The 27,105-nt window shown below is 35.5% G+C and overlaps 1 protein-coding gene across 1 annotated transcript in view; it reads left to right on the top strand.

The window, feature by feature from the left end:
- CNTN5 (contactin 5) overlaps nucleotides 1-27,105 on the top strand; it is a 784,689-nt gene that overhangs the window by 690,891 nt on the left and 66,693 nt on the right. The window contains exons 15-16 of the mRNA XM_059391830.1: nucleotides 2,467-2,625; nucleotides 12,521-12,670. Of these exons, the coding sequence (XP_059247813.1) occupies nucleotides 2,467-2,625; nucleotides 12,521-12,670 (309 nt within the window). The remainder of the gene's footprint in view (nucleotides 1-2,466; nucleotides 2,626-12,520; nucleotides 12,671-27,105) is intronic.

A 27,105-nucleotide genomic window follows, 5' to 3' on the forward strand; every position in this document is an offset into this window, starting at 1 on the left:
TGTCTTCTGCCCATTTCTTGATTGGATTATTTGTTCTTTGGGTGTTGGGCTTGTTTTATATTTAATTAAAAAAAAATCAGAGCACTCACCATAACACATGCCCTCCCCAATGTCAATAACCCCACCACCCTCTCCCGACACCCTTCCCCCCAGCAACCCTCACTTTGTTTTGTGAGATTAAGAGGCCCTGATGATTTGTCTCCCTCCCTATCCCATCTACCACGTAATTTAAACGTGTCTTTCCTTAACACACAATTTTCTCCCTTCCATTCCTTCAATTAAAACTACTTTCTAGCTTAACAATGAAAGGATGAAGGATTTGTTTACGCCTTGCTTCTTTGGGCAAATCAGATTTCACAACCAGATTCAAATTCAAATCTTAGCTGTTCCATTCACTAGCAAAGTTACTTGGGCAAGAAATGTTTCCTCAGAAAAATGGATTCTCTGACACCTACTGCCTACTGTAACACCTAACATATAATAAGATTATTAACTTATTTATTATTTATTGACTAACAAATCTCTGAGATCCCATTATATCCTCTATGAAATAGGGAGATCAACCTCACAGCGACATAAAAATAAATGAACAACTTATTGTTTGCAAAATACTAAATACAGGGCCTTAATACAGTAAAGTGAGGATATGCTATTAGTAATATTATTATGGTTAATACTCTCATCATTACTTAGGTTATTGCCATTATAGTTACTCTTTATATTTGTGTCACCACAGTCTAACAACTCAGACATCTTCTTCAGCTCCTGCATCTCGTTTATTTACTTCACCTCATCCTTAGCCACTGTCTTAATGCTTTAAACATTCATACTGAAAATAAATTAAACATATTCTTCCATAAGTCCTTGACCTTGTCAACTTTAGCAATCATATTCCCCATTTCACTCCAAATAAACACAAATTATCACTTAAAAGTACCCTACACTTAAATCACAAACTGCAATTTTCTCTTCACATGTTGCAATTCTTGTATCTTCCCATCACACTTTCCTTGATTCCTTATTTTATTCTCGTCTATCAGCACCTTTCTGGTTTTACTTGACTCCCTAGTCAACCTTGACACCATGGCCATTCACACCATTGGCATCTTTGATGATAAGTCAAACCAAATTTTAAAAATTCCTAAATCTGAATGGGCTCAATTGATAAAAATGTTCACTTCTCCTTTCCTAAATATGCCATTGGCTTCATGAGGCTTTTAAAATTATTTCTCCATCCCCTTGCTCCTTCCTTGTTGAAATTCTCTACCCAGAGGTTTTTACCATCTGCCTCAATTTCTCTAGCCTTCCACCATTTCTTAGCTGCTTACAGTCTATCTCAGCCCCTCATGATGAGACTTTGCAATCACCACATTTGACTTAGCAAAGTTAGACTAGAAAGCCAGGACCAGAGCCAGAGAAAGTAGTTAAGTGTGAATGACAATGGTATCAAGGTGGATTAAGGAGTTAAGTGAAGCCAGAATGATGCTGGTAGACTAATTCAGAAACAACTTAAAATACTTAAGAGGGTTTTTTGTTTGTTTTCATTGAAAATAAAAGCATCTTTGCACCCTGAATGGTCTATATTAGAGAACAGAAGAATGTTAATAAGAATATTGACATGCTTTCCAGCCTCTAAAATGTGAACACTCTACATATCTTTGACTGCTATTAAATATCACTATTTTAAGGGTTATAATACAAAAGTATATTTCTTCATCAGATCACAGTTGTTTTTTAAAGCTAGAGTCTACATGCTCATAGATTATTGCTATTCTATACCAATTTTTCACAAGCATAAGGAAAATAATATCTGATTCATCACTCTCCCATGCCCACCAAAACCCATCATTGTCATCATCACCATCAAAACCACACTTTCTTTTAGCTCCCCACAAAATTTTTCCATGCCTCACTTCTACAATATACCCTTACTTGGCCTGAACTATCATTATTTCAGAGCTCTTCATATTTCCCTTGTTAAACTTTAAGCTACTTGATAGTCACATCACAGTATTTGTACATTGCAGATTTTCTGAAAATAAAAATTAAACCCACAACGTAGAGCTTTTTAGTAATGATGGGATCTTTTTTGTAACTGATACCATTGTTTATCACTCTCTATTGTTGCTGCTGTAAACTATGGTTGATGTCAACAGTCATAGTTGATATTGACATTCATATTCTTGTGTGTGTTTGTAATTATTTCTTTTTCTTTTCCTAAAAAATATAATGCTAATTTGTAGTTGCCCCAAGCACAAAGTTTTAGAAAAAAATCATATCTATAATTAAGTTACCAGCAGAAATCATGGAAACTGCCTTGCACCCTATCTCTTTCTAATGTCCATTTCCATCACTAAATATGTATTTCACTAAGATAGTTTGATGGGATCTTTATTGGAAATGCAATTTCTTATGGCTCCTCATCATGGCTTGTACTTAACTTTATCCATACCCTTTCTCCTATAGGTCCCCCAGGCCCACCAGGGATAGTGATTGTTGAGGAAATCACAGAAAACACAGCCACACTGTCCTGGAGCCCAGCGGCTGACAACCACAGCCCAATCTCCTCCTACAACCTGCAGGCTCGAAGCCCATTCTCCCTGGGCTGGCAAACAGTAAAAACAAGTAAGAAGCTCTAATGCAACATCAGAGGCAACAAGAATACCTTCCTATGTCATGAGCTATATTTGCTAGCAATCTCAGTAGGATCACTTTGGATTCTGGAAACTTTGTTATTTATTACAATATTAACCACTATTTACCTTTTTTTATAAAGATATTTTTCTTTCTGGGTGTCTGGGTGGCTCAGTAAATTAAGTGTCCCACTCTTGATTTCAGGTTCAGATCATAATCTCAGGGTCTGAGATAGAGCCCTCCATGGCTCCCTGCTGGGTGTGGAGCCTGCCTAAGATTCTCTCTCTCATTACTTCATACCCCACCATGTACTCACACTGTCTCAAAAAAAAAAAAAAAAAAAAAAAAAAAAAAACCTATCTTGCTTTCTTCTCTCAATTCCTAAGAATTCCTAAGAAGAGATCACATCATTTATATTTGTTTGTTTATATGCAATTTTAGTATGTCATTCCATAAAATTTTATGAAATTTTATTGCATAGACTCAAGTAACCACCAAGATAATCAGGTACAGAATTTTTCCATTACTCCACTTCCTTGTGCTGTCTATTTATAGTCATACATTTGTTTAATTTATAAAAAGAAGATTTAACACATTATATTATGTAAAACAATGCAATGCAGCATTTTGATGTCTACTTCTAAGATGTCTACTTGATAGCTATTAGACACCTATTTAACATGTTGGTATTTAAAACTATGTAATATCTATAAAATGTAATCTTCAGAAGCAATTGTCCATCCTAAAGATTTGAGATTTTATTTACTATCTAAATATAAAACTGATTTATTTGTTTAGAAGGGAAATATGAAATCAGTAAAATTTCTGAGTGCAGTAATCATGAACCTCACTAAACATAATGTTATAGAAGTGGAATTATCTATTTTAAATGAAATTTAAACAAATTTATTTTTGTGTAAAATTTTACAATTTGAGTAACAGGAAATATATTCATCTGCATACAAAATACAATTTAGTTTTTTTAAAAATTAGGTTCCTATTAATTTATAAAATTTATTTTGATTATCACTAAAGTGTCCTATTTGTGTATACATATTAATTTGTAATATGATTAATTGTGGGTGTTAGCCTCACTTCTGGCTCCATGTTAATCTTGTGATTTTTCTGTAGATCCAAGAAATTGGGGGAATCTCTAAGTTCAATAGATAATTCTGGAAAGATCACAAAGTCAAGTCACACAAACAAGCTTATTAAGAATACTTACAACCTCTGCCCCAATGCTTTTATCTTTTCCTTTGTGTGACAGCCCAAACCTCTTGCTTTGTAACCAGGAAATGGATTGACTTTTAGATCTGGTGTTGTACACTCACCAAGTCCATTTAGTCCATTTTCCTGCCTACAGCTATCTCCACTTTTGCCATTCTGCCCACAATTCTTGGGACATTTTCCTTGTGGGCACATTGCAGTACATATATGTGTGTTCCTCACTCATCCCATAACCATGTTCTTGGCCTTCTTACCATAACACATGGCCTGGCAATCCAGAACATCGAATCTTCCTCCTATTACAACCATAGTTTTCTAGTTACTCTTATATCTTGATTTCTCACGTCTTGATTCACTTGTTTCTACCTTTTATTGCTTGATACATAGAAAGATTAATGTGTGTGTATTTGTGTGTGTGTATACACACACACACGTCAACTGTAGGAATTTTTGGCACAAGATAAAATGAAAGAGAGCGAAAGTGTGTGTGTGTGCGTGTGGCTTAGGCATTTGGACTCAAGTGTTATTTGGGGGGTTTATTTGTTTTAGAAGTGCCTACTATAAAGTTGTATTCTCATTTTTCTAATTTAATTTGAATGCTGGGACATTTTTGAGAGTTCTTTTTAAATTCAGTTCAGCAGGTACTTATTAAGAAATCTATGCTTTATTATATTTATAAGGAAATATAGATTTCTGGGAAATATATTTCTTTATATGATTAATTTTACTTGTCTTTGAGGGCATCTAATGGGGTCGCTTGTTCCTCAAAGTCTAGCATGCCATCCTGTAGGAAAGCAGGCCAAGGAGCAGTACTCAACTTTTGCCTGCTCTTAAGTAAAAGTTTTAAATAGTTTAAGCTCCTAGCTAAATTCAACCACCACTTTTTTCATGCCTGTGATGAGGAAAAAAGTCCCTCTAAAGCCACAATTCCCTTGGGGCAGTGGGCCTTTGTTTTCATAGCTTTTCTTCACCTAAATGAATTTCAAAAGAGGCAAGCTCTAATGCAGAAATATCTATTAGAAAGAAAAAATTGGTTTGGGGTTTGAACTATGATAATGTTAATGGAGTTCATAAGCTAGTATTTAAAAATTACTTACAGTTCCTTTATATACCACCATAAATACAAAAAATGGTGAATAACTTATTTTTGACAAATAAAGTAATGAGTTGCATCTGTACCTTCTATGTGATGATAACTGGGATTAATTTATTAATATTGCCAGTTCAAAACTCGGACTCAAGTCAGATGACTGTGAATGTGACTTATTTATTCATTTTGAAGAAAGCATGAAAAGAGCCATAAAAAATAGATAATTTCACTTATAGACCCCTTTGCTGTTCAAACAAATTGCTTTTGATTTGGAAACTTGACTTTATTCTTTATATTATTGAATACTATTAGCTGACTTAGTATTTCATTGTGTCTGCTTAAGAATAACAAAATCACCTAAAATCATAGAATTGATTGGTCATTGTTTACTTAATTCAAACATATTTCTTAACTATTCTTTCTGTGGATATGTTTCCTATCTGTGGATATATTTTCTACTGATTGGTTGATTAAATTTGTAACAAGACAGGCTTCTTTAGTTTACAGTCAATTGTTCAATTAAATTCTAGGATGCAATTCCTTTACAAGGAAAGGCATTCTAACAGGTTTCCCACCCTGAATCAATATGCGGTCATCCACTATTTTTTAGTCACAGTGTGTTCTCACTGAAGAATGTTTTATTTGAAACCAACTTGTCCCCATACTTCCAGAAAAAAATATATTTATAATAAGATACTTGTAAGATTTTAAAAATACTTATTTTAGTATACATTTTCCACTATCTTTCATTTCCATAATATTGCATTTGAAATCAAATGCTAATTTTTTAAAAGTTTATTTTTAATGTATTTCATATAGCATATTATTTCATCCAAAATATTAATACCTTCAACATAAACTTTTATTTTTAAGATTTTATTTATTTATTTGACAGAGAGAGAGAGACAGCGAGAGAGGGAACAAAGGCAGGGGGAGTGGGAGAGGGAGAAGCAGGCTTCCCGCCAAGCATAGAACCCGATGCAGGGCTTGATCCCAGGACCCCGGGACCATGATTTGAGCCAAAGGCAGATGCTTTAATGACTGAGCTACCCAGGCACCCCTCAATGTATACTTTTTACAATTGTTTTATAGTGCTTACAAGTAACAAGGAATTTAGAATTTATGAATATTTTCACTTTTATTTTTAAAGAGGGATTAGATTTAAGAATGGGTGTTATAGGGTGAGGGAGAAAGATTTTAAACCCTATAGTTATTGCTAAGAAGATATAAATATTCATATCATTAGGAGGAAGGACATTTTTTAGATTTCATATTTTCCTTTCTAACATAAAGCCTGAAATAACCCCGTTAAGGTTAAAACAGAAATTAGCTGTACTTATTTTTATCACACCTGGCAATCTAAGCATCTCTTTCATTCATTCAATATAAATTTGTCAAATACCTTCCAGGCAGTATTCTAGGCACTAGGATATATGAGTGAACAAAACAAAACAAAAATCCCTACTCTTGTGGATATTGTATTCTCAAAGATGAAGATAAACAAAAACAGGGAACATAATAAACAAGTAAATTATATTGTATCTTAGAAGGTAGTGAATGAAAAAAATTGAAGAAATATTATAAGGAGAATCAGAAGTATTATGGTAGGGGCAGTGTATTAGTCTGTTCAGGCTGCCATTACAAAATACTGTAAACTTGGTGGCTTAAATAAGAGAAATTTTTCTTATAGTTCTAGAGGCTGGGGATCCCAAAATCTAGGTGCTAGCCAATAGGATTTAATTCCTAGTGAGAACTCTCCTTCTGGCTTGCAGTATCAGCCTTCTCACTGTGTCATCTTGTGGCAGAGAAAGAGGAAGTGAATGCCTCTGGTATCTCGTCTTAAAAGGACACTAATTCTATCAGATAAGAGCCCCATCCTTATGACCTCATTAAATGGGTTAATTACTTCCTATTTCCAACATAATTGGAACTAATGTATTAAAAGTTAAGACAGAATATCAAAATTCTAGTGAGTTTCTCTCCATTTCTCTCAGGATGAAAGCCCAAGTCCTATATGATTTTGTCCTATCAGTCTCTCTCCAAAGTCATCTTCTACCATTATCCCTAAAGCTCACTTTTCTCCTGACTCAGTGATCTTCTAATGTTCCTACATATAATATTTCTAATACCTTTGTACTAGTTTTCCTTTTATCTGACATAGTTTCCCCTAGATATTGGCATAACTAAATCCATATCCATAAATCCATATGTCTTTTAAAAGCTTCACTCAAATGTGCGTTACTAATAAGACTTATCCTGACTCTATTTAAAATTGCAACCTGCTTGATATGGATTGAATTGTGTGCAAATTGTATCCAAATGTTTTATGTTGAAGATCTAACTCCCAGTGTAACTGTATTTGGAGATGGGGCCTCTAAGGATAGCAGATAGGCAACTGAATATATGAGGATGGAGTTTGAGAGGCTTAGAAAAAAGATATAAATTGGAAATTTATTGCCATATAAATTTCATTTAAAACAATAAGACTGCATGTCATCTCAAGGATATGAATGCAAAGAAGAGAAGATAGGAGTATTGAACTTGGAGCATTTTGATAGTGAGAAACTGTGGAGAAGAGGAAAAATACAAAGGATACAGAGGATAACTAGTAATTTAATTAAAAAAGAAAGCCAAGACAATGTTATATCCTGGAAGAGGAAAGAATAAAATTAATCATGGAAGAGGAAATAATTAATGTGCCAAATGTTACTGATATATGAAGTATGATGAGGTTTGGGAATTAATCTTCAATCTTAGCAACATAGAGGTCACTGGTTGTCTTGACAACAGTAACTTTTGTAAAATGATAACTAAGATCTCACTAGAATGGGTTCAAGACAGAAGAGGTCATTCACCACAATGACGTGGGTTTCATCCCAGGGATGTAAGGTGGTTCAATATTTGCAAATCAAGCAATGGGATATATATATATCACATTAACAAGAGAAAGAATAAAAATCCTATGATCATCTCAGAAAAGAATTTTGACAAAGCACAACATCCATTCATGGTAACAACACAACAGGCACATTTAGAAAGATCACACTTCAACATAATAAAGCCCATGTATGAAAAACCCACAACTAACATCATACCTAATAATGAAAACTGGGAGCCTTTCTCTAAGATCAGGAACCAAGACAAGGATGTCCATTTCCACCACTTTTATTCATCACAGTACTGGAATTCCTAGCCACAGCAATCAGACAAGAAACATTAACAAAAGCCAACCAAATTGGTAAGACAGAAGTAAAACTCACTATTTGCAGATGACATGATATTATATAGAGAAAACAATGAAGAATCCACAAACAAATAAACAAACAACCTAGAACCATAAATTAATTCAATGAAGTCACAGGACATAAAATTAATATACAGAAACTGTTGCATTTCTGTGTTGTAACGAAGTAGCAAAAAGAGAAATTAAGAAAATAATTCCCTTTATAGTTACATCAAAATTAATAAAATACCTAGAATTAAAGATATCCAAGGAGGTGAGAGACCTATACATTGAAAACTATAAAACACTGATGAAAGAAATTAAAGATGACCCAAACAAATAAAAAGATATTCTTTCTCATGGATTGGAAGAACAGATTTTGTTAAAATGTCCATATATCCAAAGCAATCTACAGACTTCAGGTAATCCCTATCAAGAATATCAGTAGCATTTTTCAAAGAAATAGAACAAATAATACTAAAATTTGTATGTAACAAGACCCTGAATAGCCAAAGCAATCTTGAAGGGGAAAAAAAAGCAAAGCTGGAGGTATCACATTCCTAGATTCCAATATATACTGCAAAGCTGTAGTAAAACAGCATGGTATTGGTGTAGGAATAGACACATAGAACAATCAAACATAATAGAGAACCCAAAAATAAATAAAGTCAATTATTCTACAACAAAGGAGGCAAAAATATTCAATGGGGAAAAGACAGTCTCTTCAATAAGTGGTGCTGGAGAAAGTAGGCAGCTATATGCAAAAGGTTAAAACTGCACTACTTTCTTACACTATATACAAAAATAAACTCAAAATAGATTAAAGGCCTAAATGTGAGATTTGAAATAATAAAATTCCTAAAAGAAAACATAAGCAGTCATTTCTTTTGACATCAGCCACAGCAACATTTTTCTAGATCTGTCTCCAAAGGCAAGGAAAACAATAGCAAAATTAGACTATTGGGATTGCACCAAAATAAAAAGCTTTTGCACAGTGAAGGAAACATTTACAAAACAAAAATACAATCTACTAAATGGGAGAAGATATTTGTAAATGATTTATCTGGTAAGGAGTCAATACCCGAAATATATAAAGAACAACTCAACACCAAAAAACCCCCAAATAGTCTGATTTCAATATGTGCAAAGGACTTGGGGCACATGGGTGGTTCAGTGGGTTAAAGCCTCTGCCTTCAGCTCAGGTAATGATCTCAAGGTCCTGGGATTGAGCCCCACATTGGGCTCTCTGCTCATCAAGGAGTCTGCTTCTTCTGCTCTCTCTCTCTGCCTGCCTGTCTGCCTACTTGTGATCTCTGTCTATCAAATAAATAAATAAAATCTTTAAAAAAATAAATAAATAAAATGGACAAAGGACTTGAATAGGCATTTTTCCTAAGAAGATATACAGATGGTCAACAGTCACATGGAAAAATGTTCAATATCACTAATCATGCAGGGAAATACAAATCAAAACCACAGGGAGATACACACCTGTCAAAATGGTTAGTATCCAGTAAACAAGCAATAACAAGGGTTGGCAATGATGTAGAGAAAAATGAAGCTTTATGTACTGTTGGTAGGAATACATTGGAATACATTGGCCACTGTGGAAAACAGTATGGAGATTCCTCAAAAAATTAAAAATAGAAACATCATATGAATGAGAAATTCCACTGCTAGCTATCTACTCAAAGGAAAATAAAACACTAATTTGAAAAGATACATGTATTTATTGCAGCATTATTTATAATAGGCAAGATAAGGAAGCAACCAAAGTGCCCATTAATAGATGAGTGGATAAAGAAGATATGCTACATATAAACAATAGAAGAAAAAAGCCATAAGAAAGAATGAGATCTTGCTATTTACAACAACACGGATGGACCTAGAGAGTATAATGCTAAGTAAAGTAAGTTAGTCAGAGAAAGACAAAGACTATATGATTTCACTTATATGTGGAATTAAAAAAACAAAACAAACATAAAAAAGGAGATTAAAAAAACAGACACTTAAATACTCAGAATAAATTGATGGTTGCCAGAGGGGAAGTAATTGTGTTGGGGGAAGAGTAAAAAGATAAAGGAAATCAAGAATACACTTATCTTGATGAGTACTGAGTAATGCCTAAAATTTTTGAATAATTATATTGTATACCTAAAACTAATATATCACTGTATATTAATTCAATTTTTAAAAAAAGGAGAGAATGAAAGAAAATATAGAGGACTCTCTGAAGAAATTTTGTTGCAAAATGAAGTAAAGAAATCATATTTTGATATCATCAATTTTATAGTTGCTTATGGGTTGAACTGAGACAGAGGGAAAAGAAAGGGATCCATGATGACCCCAAGATCTTGGCTATAACATCCATAAGAACACAATTATCATCCACCCAATAAGGAATAGTTTAGAAACAGGGGGTGGAATTTAAGGTTGAGAACCCTATCTAAATAGAAATGTCTAATGCGCCATTGGAAAAATGAGTTTGGAGACCAGGGAAGAGGTTCATGCCTGAAAATACTGGTATCATGACCTCCAGATGGTATTTTAAACTATGAGACTAGATACGATCACCAAAGAGTTAATAGAACTGGGTGCATCTGGAAGATGAAAAGAAACCAGCAATGATGAAAAGAAACCAGCAATAGAGACTGATAAGACTGGAAGAAAGTTCAGGAAGAAAATAGGATACAGGGGATTTTGCTAATATTGGATAATGAATTCCAGAGGTCACAGTAAAAGATTTCACAGAGTAGGGAAGGATGGGAACTAGGGCAGAAAAGGAGATGTGCAGAATTCAATCAGGATTGGAATAAAAGGGTTGAGGGATGACCTAGATGTCTGGAGTTGCTTGAGGTAACTGACAAACAGATGTAAATTAAGCAGTGAGGTACTTCTTTTTTTTTTTTTTTTTTTTTAAGATTTTATTTATTTATTTGACAGAGAGAGAGATCACAAGTAGTCAGAGAGGCAGGCAGAGAGTCAGGAGGAAGCAGGCTCCCTGCCTAGCAGAGAGCCCGATTCGGGGCTCAATCCCGGGACCCTGAGATCATGACCCGAGCTGAAGGCAGATCCTTAACCCACTCAGCCACCCAGGCACCCCTGCAGTGAGGTACTTCTTTGGTGGACCAAAACAAGTATTGATGGTAAAATGTAGGTTAGGGGCTAGAGAGGGCTAAGTGTCTGGGGAACTCTTCTACATTTATGTTTGGCAAGCACAACTCAGCATTTCACCAAGCTATAGACTGGGTGGTAGCCTTTCTCCCTCTATCTCTTAGACTCCAAGGATATTGCTCAGTTGCCAGTGCAGCAAGGAGAGACAGACTATTGCCCCAGGTCTCATTTCACTGCTCGAAAAAAAAAAAAAAAAAATCAGCTTTTTGGTGCTATGAGATTTGTCAGGCAGCCCACACTGCCTATGCTCTGATCATTTACCTTTCATGGACTGATTAGTTGGTAACATTCTCTTGACATGTTTCAAAATAAATTTTCATGTAAAATCCAAATGCATTTAACTCCATCTTGTCATAGTAAAACTGCACTGAGTCCTCAAATCAAAATCCTCCCCCATCTTACCATGCTTAAACAAAAATCTAAGACTGATATAGATCTGGAGGATCTTTGCACATCATAAGAAATGTTCTCCCTTTTCCCTATTATCACCCCTGTAGCAAATGTTCTTCCAGAAATATTTCCTAGACAGCAGAGATGAGTGAACAAGAAAATCAGTCTCAATTAGAATATGTATACTATGTAACAAGTATTTTACTCTGTGATAATTGTATCGACAATTTTATGCCTTAATAAAATTAAAATATTGTACAGAAGTCACCTCCAAGAAAAGCTGCAGAGCTTCCACTTAGAATGCACAAACTGGATTTTTTTTTTTTTAATTAAAGAGATGTATTCTTAATCCACTGCTTTGAACTGCCAAGTGGCCAAGCATGTTTGCCAGAACTGCAAGGGGCAAACTGCTCAAGAAAATTCCCTAGAAATTTGAGAACTGTTTGCTTAAATTGTAACACTTAGTTGCCTTCTTATTTGAGGCTGAGGGGTTGACAAAATGATTTTAGTGTACATAATGGCAAGTTTTGTTATAGCAATTTATGTATTAAGATGAGATGAAAGAATTCTAATCAACTACAACAATCTTTAACATGTGCAAGTGCTTATTTCCTGAAGATTGATTTTCATTTTACTAATGAGACCAGAGGTGACACAATGACCATGCATTATTCCTTATTATTGGACCTGCTGATTTTGTTAGTATCTATGATACCCTTGATTGCCATTTGTAACTATTTCTGAGTCCTCCTAATGCCATGAAATCTCTTTCTCCTCCATAGTCCCAGAAATTATAACGGGGGACATGGAGTCAGCTATGGCAGTGGACCTTAACCCTTGGGTGGAATATGAATTTAGAGTGGTGGCCACCAATCCAATTGGGACTGGAGATCCAAGCACCCCGTCTCGAATGATCCGCACAAATGAAGCAGGTAAGAATTTTGGAGAGTCAGAATTCAATTTGGCATGCCTCTAATCACTTTGAAAGCAAGTTGAATTAACCATGGTTGTTTTCTCTATTTAGCATAATTTTTGCTCATTCATTTACCTGGACATCATAAAATTATTTCCTTTAAAATAATTCTTTCACTTTGTTTTCAGATCTTTTGCTCCTTGTTTCCACACGTGCATCTAGTATTCATCTTCAAGTTACCATGAAACTGATGCAGTTAGTTTCTTTTTCTGATTATATACTCATTCAATATAACAATTCCATAAAATTTAGAAAAGATAGGACCACCCTCTTTTTATCCAGTGGTAACAATTAGCTATAATTGCAGTGTAGTTCCTTAAAACCCTTTATATTGACCTTCACCATGGACCTGGCATAAATTATATTCAGCCAAGCAAACATCATCTTAACTTGCCTACTGCTTTACATCTATGATTACAATAAATATCCATCTCCTTCCTGAAGGAAAACACAGCAACCTTCTGGCCTTTTGGAATGAAGAACCTCTAAAATGTTTCTAGTAGTCATATAAGAGAATTAGCAGCTTTATTTAAAAGATAGCAGAGAAGTAGGAGATCCTGTTTTAACCAGTCCCCTAAAGTGAGCTAATTATCTACCAGAACACTCTGAACACCTATGAAATTAGCCTGATATGTGGGATTATACACTTCTGGATCTCTACAGGGGCAGAAGACACCAGTGGAGAGGTAAAGCAGAGTGGGAATGCTTGGACTGATATTACAGAATAAACAGAAGGGGAGGAAGCCACCAGAAGTGACCCACTGGAAAGTAATACCCCCAATATGAGAGTGTCCTGTGATTGGGAACCAGCGTTAACTTGGAGTCTGGTTAAAAGCACTCAAAAAGAGCAAAAGATCTTAAAGGGCAACTGATAGAATCGGGCGGTCATGGGCACGGCCTAAGCCATGGACCAAGGGTGGTCACTGCAGGCACCCACTCATGCTGGAGAGAGTGCAGTGGAGCCTCCAGTTCCTGGTCCCTGAGCCCCTGGAGTTGTGGGGCTTTATCACCACTTGGCTGGGTGCACTCCCGCCCCAGCAATAGGGAGTCTGGTGTGGATGCCAGCCTGTGCTCTCTAGAACTACAGCCTTTCACCTTCTTGTGAGCACTATGATACCAGGGTCTGGCCCACTCCCCACCAGTGCCTGAAAAAGCTCTGTTCGGGTGCTAGCCAGTGATCTCTAGGACTGGCTGTGGGTCTGTATGCTCCCAGCCCAGGCCTGAATGAGTCAGCACAATCTCTGGTCGGGATCCCTCAGTGGTGACCTGTGCAACTGCGAGGTCTGGGCCCCAAACAGCAGTCCTGGCAAAGGCAGCCACCAGAAGCAGCCCCCCTGAACCAATACCACTCACAGTTTTAGTGACACTTGGGTGTAGAGACAAGTGGGCACTTCAGGTGACCCTGAGATGGTGGCTGAGGAAATGCACTGCCTGTGGGAGGCTGCACTGTTCAGTGGAATTTGCAAAGAGGGAGTCTGTGTGTTCTGGACCACCCAGGGGGTAGCAGACTGAGGCTTCTCTCTGAGATGGAGGTCTGGGTGCACTTTGCTTTCCACTAAACCTCTGAAAAGCTGAAAAAGTCCACCAAAGAACAAAAACATTCAGAGAACAAAAGGCTAAAAGATCGGTTTCCACAGAGCCCAGCCCCTTGACAGGGGGAGGAGGACTCAACCCAAGCAAAACTGACTGAAAAACAATGCAGCAGGTCCTTCCCCAGAAAACAAGCCAAAAAAATGAGATCTCAACCACCAAAGGGTCCCCATAAAACCCGAACATCAGGGGAAAAGAAGATATTAAACCCCCAGCATTGCCCCCAAAGCTGTATATTTCATAGACACAACATATATTTTTCTCACTATTCTCATTCTTTTTAATTTTCTTAACCTATTTACCATTACAACGAGAGGTTCAATACAACAAATTCCATAATAACCTTTAACTAGAACTTTTTTCATACATATACCTGTGTTTCCTTTTTCTTTTCTATTTTTTAATATACATATAGATATAAGCTTCAAGGTAATCCTCTTTCCCTAATCAATACTACCCCTATATATAAACCAGTTTTAATCTCCCCTTATCTCTGGAAAGTTGAGTCCTTGAACAAAATATCAAGACACACCCAGGAAGAATCAAAATAACCTTCCTCTCCCACATTGAGGATTTATAACCACCCTCCCATCTTTTTCTTCTGTCAGTGTTTCTGTGTATTTGTTTTTGATCTTTTTTTTTTCTCTCTCTCTCTTTTATTTTTTATATCTTTTTGGTGGTGACTTCTAATTGCTCTGAAGTGTTCCAGGGTACACCTTGCCTGGATCATAATTTTTATATTCAGCTATACATCCCCTCAACCACCTCTCAGCAAAACGACTAGGAGGAAGAACACCCAACAGAGGAAAAAGACAGAGACTGTGCCCTGTCCATAAGAGCTATTGGGTATAAACATAAACAGTATGTCCGAAAGGGAATTCAGGGTAACAATTATCCAGACAAGGCTAGGTTGGAGAAAACCATTAGTATCAACATGGAATTGAATTAGGGAAGAAGTGAAAGTCACCTGGGAAGAAATTTAAAGTGCTATTAGTGAGATCCAATCTAATCTAAATTCACTACCAGCTAGGGTAACCAAAGCAAAAGATAGAATTAGTGATCTAGAGAACAAACTGATGGAGAAAAGGGAACAGGAGGAGGCATGAAAGAAATAGCTTAGAAGCCATGAAAACAGAATTAGGAAAATAAATGATGCCATGAAACATTCCAATGTCAGAATTATTGGAAAGAGAGACAACTAGAAGATATAGCTGAACAAATTCGGAGTGAAAATTTTCTCAGTTAGGGAATGGAAACAGTATTCATGTCTTAGAGGCAGACAGAACACTCCATCAAGATCAGTAAATCTAGAAGGACCTCAAGGCACTTGATTGTGAGACTGACGAATCATAATTTTAGACAAGAGCTTCAGAGGGAAGCTAGGAGGAAGAGATTCCTTAGGTACAGAGAAAGGTCCATCATAATAATGTCAGACCTGTCCACAGAAACCTGGAAAGCCAGAAAGGTCTGGAAAGATGAATTCAGGGCACTAAATAAGAAGAACATGCAGCTAAGAATACTTTATCCAGCAAGGTGAACATTCAAAATGGATGGAGAGATAAAGAAATTCCAAGACCAGCAAGGTTTAAAGGAGTATGTGACCACCAAGCCAGCATTACAAGAAATATTAGGGGGATTGGGGGAGGAGTTCAATAAAAGAAGAAAGAACCCAAGAGTGAAATAGATTGTTTACAGAAACAATCTATAGAAACAAGGACTTCACAAGCAACATAATGTCAAGAAAAACATACCTTTCAATAATCAGTCTCAATGTGAATGGCCTAAATGCTCACATAAAATGGCACAGAGTTGCAGACTGGATAAAATGATAGGACCATCGATGTGCTATTTACAAGAGACCAATTTGGAACCTAAATAAATATCCAGACTGAAAGTGAAGGGATGGAGAAACATCTTCCATGCCAATGGGCCTCAAAAGAAAGCTTGAGCAGTGATTGTCATATCAGATAAAGAGATTTTAGGCTAAATAATGTAGACAGAGATAAAGAAGGACACTATATCATTCTTAAAGGGTCTATCCACCAAAAAGATCTAACAATTGTAAATATTTTATGCTCCCAATATGGGAGCAGCTAACTACATAAGACAACTATTAATCAAGATAAGGAGTCATATTGATATGAATACATTAATAGTATGGGATCTCAACACACCACTCTCAATAATAGACAGATTATCCAAGCAGAAAATCAATAAAGAAACAAGAGTATTGAATGACACATTGGACCAGATGGACCTCACAGATATATACAGAACATTTCTCCCTCAAACAACAGAATACTCATTCTTCTCGAGCGCATATGGAACTTTTTCCAGAATAGACAACATACTGGGTCACAAATCAGGGCTCAACCAATACCAAAAGATTGTTCCCTGCATATTCTCAGACCACAATGCTTTGAAACTGGAACTCAACTACAAGGAAAAGCTTGGAAGGAATTCAAACATTTGGAAGCTAAAGATCACCCTGCTTAAGAATGTTTGGATCAACCAGGAAATCAAAGAAGAACTTAAACAATTCATGGAAGCCAATGAGAATGAAGACACATTGGTCCAAAACCTATGGGATACAACAAAGTTGGTCCTAAGGGAGAAATAGATAGCCATTCAAGACTCCTTAGGAAAAAAAAAAAAAAAAAACTGAAAAATCCAGAATACACCAGCCCTCTTTACACGTTAAAGAAATGGAAAATCAACAAATCAAGCCAACCCATGCACAAGAAGGGGAATAATCAAGATTAGAACAGACACCAATGAGGTAGAAACTAGAGATACAGTAGAACACATCAATGAAACTAGAAGCTATGAAACTAGACACTGTTTTTTTTTTTTTAAAGAATCAATAAGATCAATAAACCACTGGCCAAACTTCCAAAAGAAGAAATAATACCCAAATCAATAAAATTATGAATGAAAGGAGAGAGATCACAGCTACAAATTAGGAAATAGAACAATCATCAGAAATTATTATCAACAGTTATATGTCAATAAGTTAAGCAACCTAGATGAAATGGATGCATTCCTAGAAAGCTATAAACTTCCAAAACTGAATCAGGAAGAAACTGACAACCTGAATAGACCAATATCTAGTAACAAAATTGAAGCAGTTATCAAAAACTTCCCAAAAAATGAGAGCCCAGGACCTGATGGATTCTTGGAGAATTCTACCAAACATTCAAAGAAGAAATAATACCTATTCTCCTTAAGCTCTTTCAAAAAATGGAAACAGAAGGAAAACTTCCAGACTCTTTCTATGAGGCCAGAATTATCCTGCTTCCCAAACCAAGCAAAGACAAATTTCAGACCAATATCCTTGATGAAGATGGATGCCAGGATTCTCAACAAGAGTCTAGCTAATTGGATCCAACAGTAAATTAAAAAGATTATCCACCATGACCAGGTGGGATTTATCCATGTGATACAAAGGTGGTTCAACATTTGCATATCAAGCAATGTGATAGAACAAATCAATAAGAGAAGAGAGAAGAACCACATGGTCCTCTCAACTGGTGCAGAAAATCATTTGACAAGATACAGCATCAGTTCCTGATTAAAACACTTCAAAGTATAGGGATAGAGGCAACATTCCTCAACTTTATAAAATCCATCTATGAAAAACCAACAGTGAATATCATTTTCAATTGGGAAAAGCTAACAGCCTTCCCTTTGAGATCAGGCACACACAAGGATGCGCACTCTCACTACTCTTATTCAATATAGCACTAGAAATCCTAGCAACAGCAATCAGACAACAAAAAGAGATAAAAGGTATTCAAACTGGCAATGAAGAAGTCAAACTCTCTCTTCACAGATGACGTCCAGATACTTTATATGGAAAACCCAAAGACTCCATCCCCAAAATACTAGAACTCACACAGCAATTCAGTAATGTGGCAGGATACCAAATCAATGTACAGAAATCATTTGCTTTCTTATACACTAACAATAAAAATATAGAAAGGGAAATGAGAGAATAGATTCCATTTACTATAGCACCAAGAACCATAAGGTACCTGGGAATAAATCTAACCAAAGAGGTAAAGGATCTGTACTCGAGAACTACAGAAAACTCATGAAAGAAATTGAAGACACAAAAAGATGGAAAAGTAGTCCATGCTAATGGATTGGAAGAATAAACATTTTTAAAATATCTGTACTGCCTAGAGCAATCTATACTTTCAATGCCTTCCCCATCAAAATTCCACCAGGAATTTTTTTTTTAAAGATTTTATTTATTTATTTGACAGAGAGAAATCACAAGCAGATGGAGAGGCAGGCAGAGAGAGAGAGAGAGGGAAGCAGACTCCCTGCCGAGCAGAGAGCCCGATTCGGGACTCGATCCCAGGACCCTGAGATCATGACCTGAGCCGAAGGCAGTGGCTTAACCCACTGAGCCACCCAGGCGCCCCTCCACCAGGAATTTTAAAAGAGCTGGAACAAACAATCCTAAAATTTATATGGAATCAGAAGGGACCCCAAATTTCTAAGGAAATGTTGAAAAGGAAAAACAAAGCTGGGGGCATCACATTGCCTGATCTCAAGCTTTACTACAACGCTACAAGACAGCATGGTACTGGCACAAAAACAGACACATTGACCAATGGAACAGAGTAGTGACTCTATGGTCAAATAATCTTCAACAAAGCAGGGGAAAATATACAGTGGAAAAAAGACAGTCTCTTCAATAAATGTTGCTAGGAAAATTGGACAGCTATTAGTAGAAGAATGAAACTTGACCATTCTCTTACACCATACACAAAGATAAATTCAAAATGGATGAAAGTCCTCAATGTGAGGCAGGAATCTATCAAAATCCTAGAGGAAATCATAAGCAGAAACCTCTTCAACATCAGCTACGGCAACTTCATTCAAGACATGTCTTCAAAGGCAAAGGAAACAAAAGGGAAAGTGAACTTTCGGGACTCCATCAAGATCAAAGGCTTCTGCACAGAAAAGGATACAGTCAAAATAAAGAGGCAACCCACAGAATGGGAGAAGATATTCACAAATGACACTACAGATAAAGGGCTGATATCCAAGATCTATGAAGAACTCCTCAAATTCAACACACACAAATCAGATAGTCATGTCAAAAAATGGACAGAAGAAATGAACAGACACTCTCCAAAGAAGACATACAAATGGCTAACAGACACATGAAAAAATGTTCATCATTGCTAGCCATCAGGAAGATTCAAATTAAAACCACATTGAGATACCACCCTACACCGGTTAGAATGGCCAAAACCAACAAGATGGGAAACAAGTGTTGGAGGAGATGTGGAAAAAAGGAAACCTTCTTACACTGCTCATGGGAAAGGAAGTTGGTGCAGTCACTTTGGAAAATAGTGTGGAGATTCCTTAAGAAATTAAAAATAGAGCTACCCTATGACCCTGCAATTGCACTCCTGGATATTTACCCCAAAGATACAGATGTAGTGAAAAGATAGGCCACTTGTACCCCAATGTTCATAGTAGCAGTGGCCACAGTCACCAAACTGTGGAAAGAGCCAAGGTGCCCTTCAACAGACAAATGGCTAAAGAAGATATGGTCCATATATACAATGGAGTATTATGCCTCCATCAGAAATGTTGAATACCCAACTTTTGTATCTATATAGGCAGGACTGGAAGAGATTATGCTTAGTGAAATAAGTCAAGCAGAGAGAGTCAATTATCATACAGTTTAACTTACTTGTGGAGCATAAGGAATAACATGGAAAACATTGGGAGATGGAGAAGAGAAGTGAGTTGGGAGAAATCGGAGGGGAGACAAATCAGGAGAGACTGTGGATTCTGAGAAACAACTGAGGGTTTTGGAAAGGAGGGGGGGTTGGGTGAGCCTAGTGATAGGAGGAGCACTGGGTGTGGTGCATAAACAATGAACTTTGGAACACTGAAAAAAATAAAATTAAATTAAATTTTAAAATTAAATTAAATTAATAAAATAAAATAAAAATGTATTTTAAAATATCTTGCCCAGCATCTGGAAAAAAAGAAAGGAAAAAATTTAGTAAACTTTTTGACTACTTTGAACAAAATTTTACTGTAATTTATCTCTTATGTCCTTATGAAATTGCATATTAAAAGGTGTGCAATAGAACATTAGCTTAGGCAAACACAAACATCAATAATATTGATGAAAACAGTCAACAAAACAAAAAGGCAACCCACGGAATGGGAGAGGATACTCGCAAATGACAGTACAGACAAAAGGTTGATATCAAGGATCTATAAAGAACTTCTCAAACTCAACACACACAAAACAGATAATCATATCAAAAAATGGGCAGAAGACATGAACAGACACTTCTCCAATGAGGACATACAAATGGCTATCAGACAAATAAAAAAATGTTCATCATCACTAGCCATCAGGTAGATTCAAATTAAAACCACATTGAGATAACACCTTACACCAGTTAGAATGGCCAAAATTAGCAAGACAGGAAACACCGTGTGTTGGAGAGGATGTGGAGAAAGGGGAACCCTCTTACACTGTTGGTGGAAATGCAAGTTGGTGCAGCCACTTTGGCAAACAGTGTGGAGATTCCTTAAGAAATTAAAAATAGAACTTCACTATGACCCTGCAATTGCACTACTGGGTATTTACCCTAAAGATACAGATGTAGTGAAAAGAAGGGCCATCTGTAGCCCAATGTTTATAGCAGCAATGGCCACAGCTGCCAAACTGTGGAAAGAACCAAGATGCCCTTCAACGGACGAATGGATACGGAAGATGTGGTCCATATACACTATGGAGTGTTAGGCCTCCATCAGAGAGGATGAATACCCAACTTTTGTAGCAACATGGACAGGACTGGAAAAGATTATGCTGAGTGAAATAAGCCAAGCAGAGAGAGTCAATTATCACATGGTTTCACTTATTTGTGGAGCATAACAAATAACATGGAGGAGATAGGGAGATGGAGAGGAAAAGGGAATTGAGGGAAATTAGAAGGGGAGATGAACCATGAGAGACTATGGACTCTGAAAAACAACCTGAGGGTTTTGAAGGGGCAGGGGGTGGGAGGTTGGGGGAGCCAGGTAGTGGGTATTAAGGAGGGCATGTATAGCATGGAGCACTGGGTGTGTTGCAAAAACAATGAATTCTGTTACGCTGAAAAGAAATTTTTAAAAAATTATTTTTTTATTAAAAAAATTGATGAAAATGATCTGAAAATAGAGAAATGGGTATATATTGCAGATACAGGCAGGGGAAAATCAAATTTTAATATTTTTACACTCCATGAAAACATACGAATTTCAATAATCATTAGAATATAAGTGCACTTAGAATGAGGATTTGTATCTAACTTTTTAGTCTTCTGTCCTTAGCACCTAGAGCAGTGTCTGGCACTGGTGTGTGATTTTATTGAAAGATTAGAAGAGAACATTTCTTTTTTACCTTCATATGCTCTTACCCAACCAGTACCCAGGTGAGAGATACATATACATAGAAGACTAACAACTAACTGTCCCTTTTGTATTATAGTTATAGAATTGGACCAAAAAATGTGATTTGTGACTTCTTACAAATTGAACAAAGCTTACAATAATTAAAATAAACTACAGAAATATTTGATTCTTTCTCCAAAACACACCAGGTCTGACCTTTTTTTAAAAAGGGAGAAAAAAAATACCAAATGGTTATTACTACACTAAGTTGGAATAGCTCTACAAAAGACGTTCAGATTATTTCTATATAAAAATTAAGCAACCAAGATAATAAAAGATAAAGTAGCCTAAATATGTTGGAAATGATTCATTCACAGAAAATGTAACTTTTCTGCTTTTGTGATTTGCCTAGTACAAGTTGTTCTTTCTGCTACTTTTTCAATAGTGTGAATTTTAAATTGAACATTAATTGCCTGGTTAGATTTTCATGCATTCATAAATCAGCCATGCTTTCATTGTGTACAGGTGTTCACTAATTAAGAGTATAACAGGTTAGTCATTCCTCATTTTATGTACTCACTATGCAGATATTGAAATGACTGCCAATATTAGTACTTACGCTCATATATTTTCTAAAAAGAACTGCCTTATTTTGCATATTGTTAATTGTGTTTAAACAAAGGCAAAGACTATGCCTAATTCAGAGTCTCTCTATAAATATTCATTTTGAAAATAAATAATCCGTTTGAGATGAATAATCTTCTTGGACTTTTTCTAATATAAATCTCCTTGTATTATTAAAAAAGACTATAGCAAAACAGTTCTATTTTTATGCTAAATTGCATTCAGATGATACATTCTGAAAGAGTTGTCCCTCATCTCTTCAGGCAATTACCTCAATCACATAGTTCTTGCCTCTCCATTTTATCATAAGTTCTATATACATGGCATACTTTAGTCCACTAAAATCTCATGGAAGAGAAAAGAAATAGCATGACAAATGCACAAAACACTCCCCTTGAAAGTTAGTTGAGGAAGGTTTATACTGCCTACTTTATGCTTCTTTTGCTTTGGTACCACAAAGGGATAGAGCTGCTAATGGTGTTGAAACAAGTGTTGATTTTTGTGCCTGTTTTGTTAGGTGGCACAGATTAAAAGGGATACAAAAATCCTGAGATGTCTTCTCAAGTGACATACTCTGCCTCTTTTAAGTACATGTCCTGTATTTTAAAAGATGATGCAGTTCTAATGGATGAACTAATCTCTGAAAATCAACAGAGCTACTTGAAAGAGAAAAGATGTCACATTCAAGATACTGAGTTGAAAGTTTTATGTTCCTTTAAAATTCCCATATTTACTAGAATATTCTAAATCCCAGGGCAGGTTTAGTAAAGCAATTTTACTTTAATGTTGTTTCTCTCCCACACACCAAAAAGTTTATTTTTTTTGCAGTTTACTCTAGGGTATATTTTGAATTTTACTCAAGGGTATATTTTGAATTTTACAGTCATCAAAATACCCCTAGCAGTCAATAAGTATAAAATAAATTGGTTTGATCTAGTCCCTTATTATTAGAATATCAAAGTAATAATATACATATTTTTGTACTTCAATGTACATTCATTTATTTATTTATTTATTTGTAGTACAATTTTCTTACAAGTTTTAGTTAGTTGATAGATATAGATAGATGATAGATAGATAGATAGATGATAGGTGATAGATAGATATAAACTGTGTTTAGTTTTGGAAATGTGTTACTATTATCAAACCAGTATAAAATTTGGGGATGAGTAGTGGAAATGTTTTATTATTTAAAAAGAAAAAAAAATCATGTCTTGGGAAATGAATTTGAAATACACATGATAATAGAAACGGAAAAATGTGTAAAACTGATACAACAGTAATTCTTTCACTTAATTGAACTTTAATGTTCCATAAATTATGCATTTAATTTTTTTAAGATTTTATTTATTTATTTATTTGTTTGTTTGAGAACAAGAAAGCATGTATGTGCATGGGGGAGTGGGCAGAGAGATAGGTAGAGAGAGACTCTCAAGAAGATTCTGCATAGAGTGTGGAGCCTGACAGGGAACTTGATCTCACAGCACTGGGAACATGACCTGAGCCAAAATCAAGAGTCAGATGCTGAGTTGACTGAGCCACTCAAGTGCCTCATTAATTGTGTATTTTATAACACTAATTGTTGAAAAATAAATGAAAAGGATATAAGAGTTAAATGATGTAACCTATTATCTAAAAAGGTTTGCTTTTCTCTGCAATATAAAATGTCTATTATTATCAAAGCATTGGATATAAATCTCAATATTTGTAGTTCTTTATTTTCAAATTATGATGAAATAAAGAGATTGATAACAAAAGAATGAGAGAAAAGAAGGTTCTTTCTTCAACCTGTAATTAGGAGTTTGAGTTTTGGAATTAGGAGATCTGGATTAATGTTCTGGGCTGTTTACTAGCAGTAAATGTAGGTAAGATATATACCTTGCTCAAGGCTCAATTTTCTCACTTATAAAATGGAGACAGAATCACAACCTACTCCATTGCCTTGTTCTATTAAATAATATAATGCATGCAAAGAACTTAGCATAGTACCTGGCACATCATAGATGCTTACTATTAGCCATTTATCATCATCATCATCATCATCATCATGTATTTAAATATTATTTCTTTGTTCAATGGAAATTTAAATAATAGTAATCATGCATGTCATTTTTTCATATTGAGGAAATACTTTCAGGTTAAACATCATTTTGTTGATATAGTAAGAGTCACCCGATCTCTTGGCTTGCATCTGGCTCCTCCAATATGCCATCATATTGAGAAGTCTCTGCTGCAGTCTGTGTACCAGCAAGCCCACCTGATGGCTTGGAAGTCAAGAAAGCCTTTCAGAATGTGGTGCAAAGTACAGAACATGCCTCTTCTCTAAATCTCTGTCTCCATCTCTGTTTAGTATATCATGCTGTATTTGTTATCTAGACAGGTATCAGTTTATAAGTGATTATTGTCCCAACATGTGGTTATTTGCTTTGCTTATAGCGTAGACAAGACAAAGGAGCAGAAAAAAATAAGTGTCAAATGAAAGAACTTGCTTAAAAAATATGTTCCACATTCATATAGCATTCCAGTTGCTTAACATCTGATCCACCATTCTTTTTTGACTCTGAAATGGAAAATGACACACACATACTTTAGGACACATAAGACAAAATATTTTTTCTATACTTAATAAATAAATGGTTGACCAGATAAATAGGAGTGTCAAGTAGACAATCAGATAAAAATCTTTCCTGGCCCCTTAGCACTTTCTGCACTATCATAGTTATGTAAATAGTTTATTATATAGACTGAACTCTATAGAATTTAAGCAGAAAATAGTTGTATTCTTCTCCCATCATTGCTTTCCATTATGCTTCATCTGATCTCGGACTTTAGTCCCAAATTTTATATATATATATATATATATATTTGATATAGATAGATATAGATATGGATATAGATATAGATATATAGATATGCATATAGATAGATAGATAGATAAAATTTCCAAGGTACTTTTCAGTATTGGTGAAGTCTCATTTTCAAGTATTAAAAACGTCTATTTTCATTTAAATAAGAACTTGAATCTCACATCCATCTCCATGTCTCTCTTCCTCTATCCCAAAGGGTTGACCCAAGAGCTACAATTTGTCTTTTCTTTCTTCTTTTTATTCCCTCAATCTCAAGCTGCTGTTTCAGGCACTTTCCAGGCCAGATAAGAAGAAGAAAACATAATTAGGTGGTACAATTTGTAATACACCTATGGATGTTGAGTGTAATATGTGACAGCGTTTGTCCACACACTGCTTCTTTCTCTTACAGGATACATTGGATTCTTTGGAGACTATCCTGTCCACTAGCAGACAGCTTAATTGGATGTCATCTCAACAAGCCTATTTAAACTTACCTTCCATTTATTCTTCTTCTACCCACTTAAGCCTCCATGTTGTATCACCACTTCCTCTATATGTTTATCAAAAATAAAAAATTAAAAAAAAATAAAAAATAAAAAATAAATAAATAAATAAATAAATAAAAAATAAAAAAAAAAAAAACTTACCTTCCATAATATCCACTTGCCCCACAGTAATCACATTTCTGACTTGCCAAATTCTGTGTTCTCAAAGATATTCTCAAGAGCTACTTTGGTCTCTGCTCAGTGATAGAGCATGGGACTGGGTCATATTACAAAATTTTGAAGTTCAACAGCGTTCAGCCACAGTGTAAGAAATAAGAATCTGTACTCTCCGCAGCAGTGTTCTCTCCTCTTCTCACGTAGCATGAGAGGGAAATGGCACACACATTTCTCTTCTACCAACAGCTAATGATGGAAGGAGATGCCACAGCACATTCATCTACTAAGCTGACAGCCTTCTTCCAAAACCTTCCTTATGCTAAAATCCTATGTATATGAGCTAGAGGGGGAAAATGAAAAAGGATCCTAAAATTTGGTTTTTCTGATCTTACCAGTTCTGTGGTTTTGTCCAACCAACTTCACATTAGCAGTTAAGGTTACGTCTGACTAATCTCAAGTCCAGAAGTCTCATTTAATTTTCTATTAGTTTCTTTCACTGTATATTATCTCCTTACTTCTGAAAGGATCTTGGTTTGTTCCTATTTGCATCTTCAAAGTTCTTGTCCCTGATAATTGCTCAGGAAACTTCACTGAGTTCAAAAATTTTGAAAGGAACACAATAAAATACTTCTGTAATATAAAATAATGTTGAAAAAAATAAAATAAAATAAGGTTGAATTTGTTTTCTCTGGGGTTATGTGTGTTGGCCTTGTAAATAGCATTTAATGGGATTTTGAAGGTCAAAATTTATTTATAGAGGTCAAAAATTAATTGATTAATTAATTAATTAATTAATTAATGGGATTTTGAAGGCCAAAATTTATTTATAGAGGTCAAAAATTATTTATAGAGGACGATTAGAGAATCCACTGTTGTCAGGCACTGATGTGTGCAGAGAAAAGACAGAAAGCTATAGGGTTTTAAAAAGTATCTCCAGTATATGTTTCTAAGAAAATATTATATTAAAAATTAAGCATTCAGCTGAAATAATTGAGAAAATCTAAAAGAAAGTACTACTAAACTAAGCAGACAGTATTTTTAAATCATGAAGCTCCTTTGGTCCAGGTAAATCTTTTCTACAAAATATATTCAAGAAATTGTCTCCATTTTCAGAGGCATTTTGCAGGCAGAGATGGCAATTTTACAAAAGCCTTTATAAAAGAAATGTGGCTAATTTTTAGGGATGTCTTTTTTGATTAATAGTTAAGTGATGGAAGAACAGTAGAAGACTTGAGCATGAAAGATAAAAG

Source organism: Mustela nigripes, chromosome 1 (genome assembly GCF_022355385.1).
Source record: "Mustela nigripes isolate SB6536 chromosome 1, MUSNIG.SB6536, whole genome shotgun sequence".
NCBI classification, from domain to species: Eukaryota; Metazoa; Chordata; class Mammalia; order Carnivora; family Mustelidae; genus Mustela; species Mustela nigripes.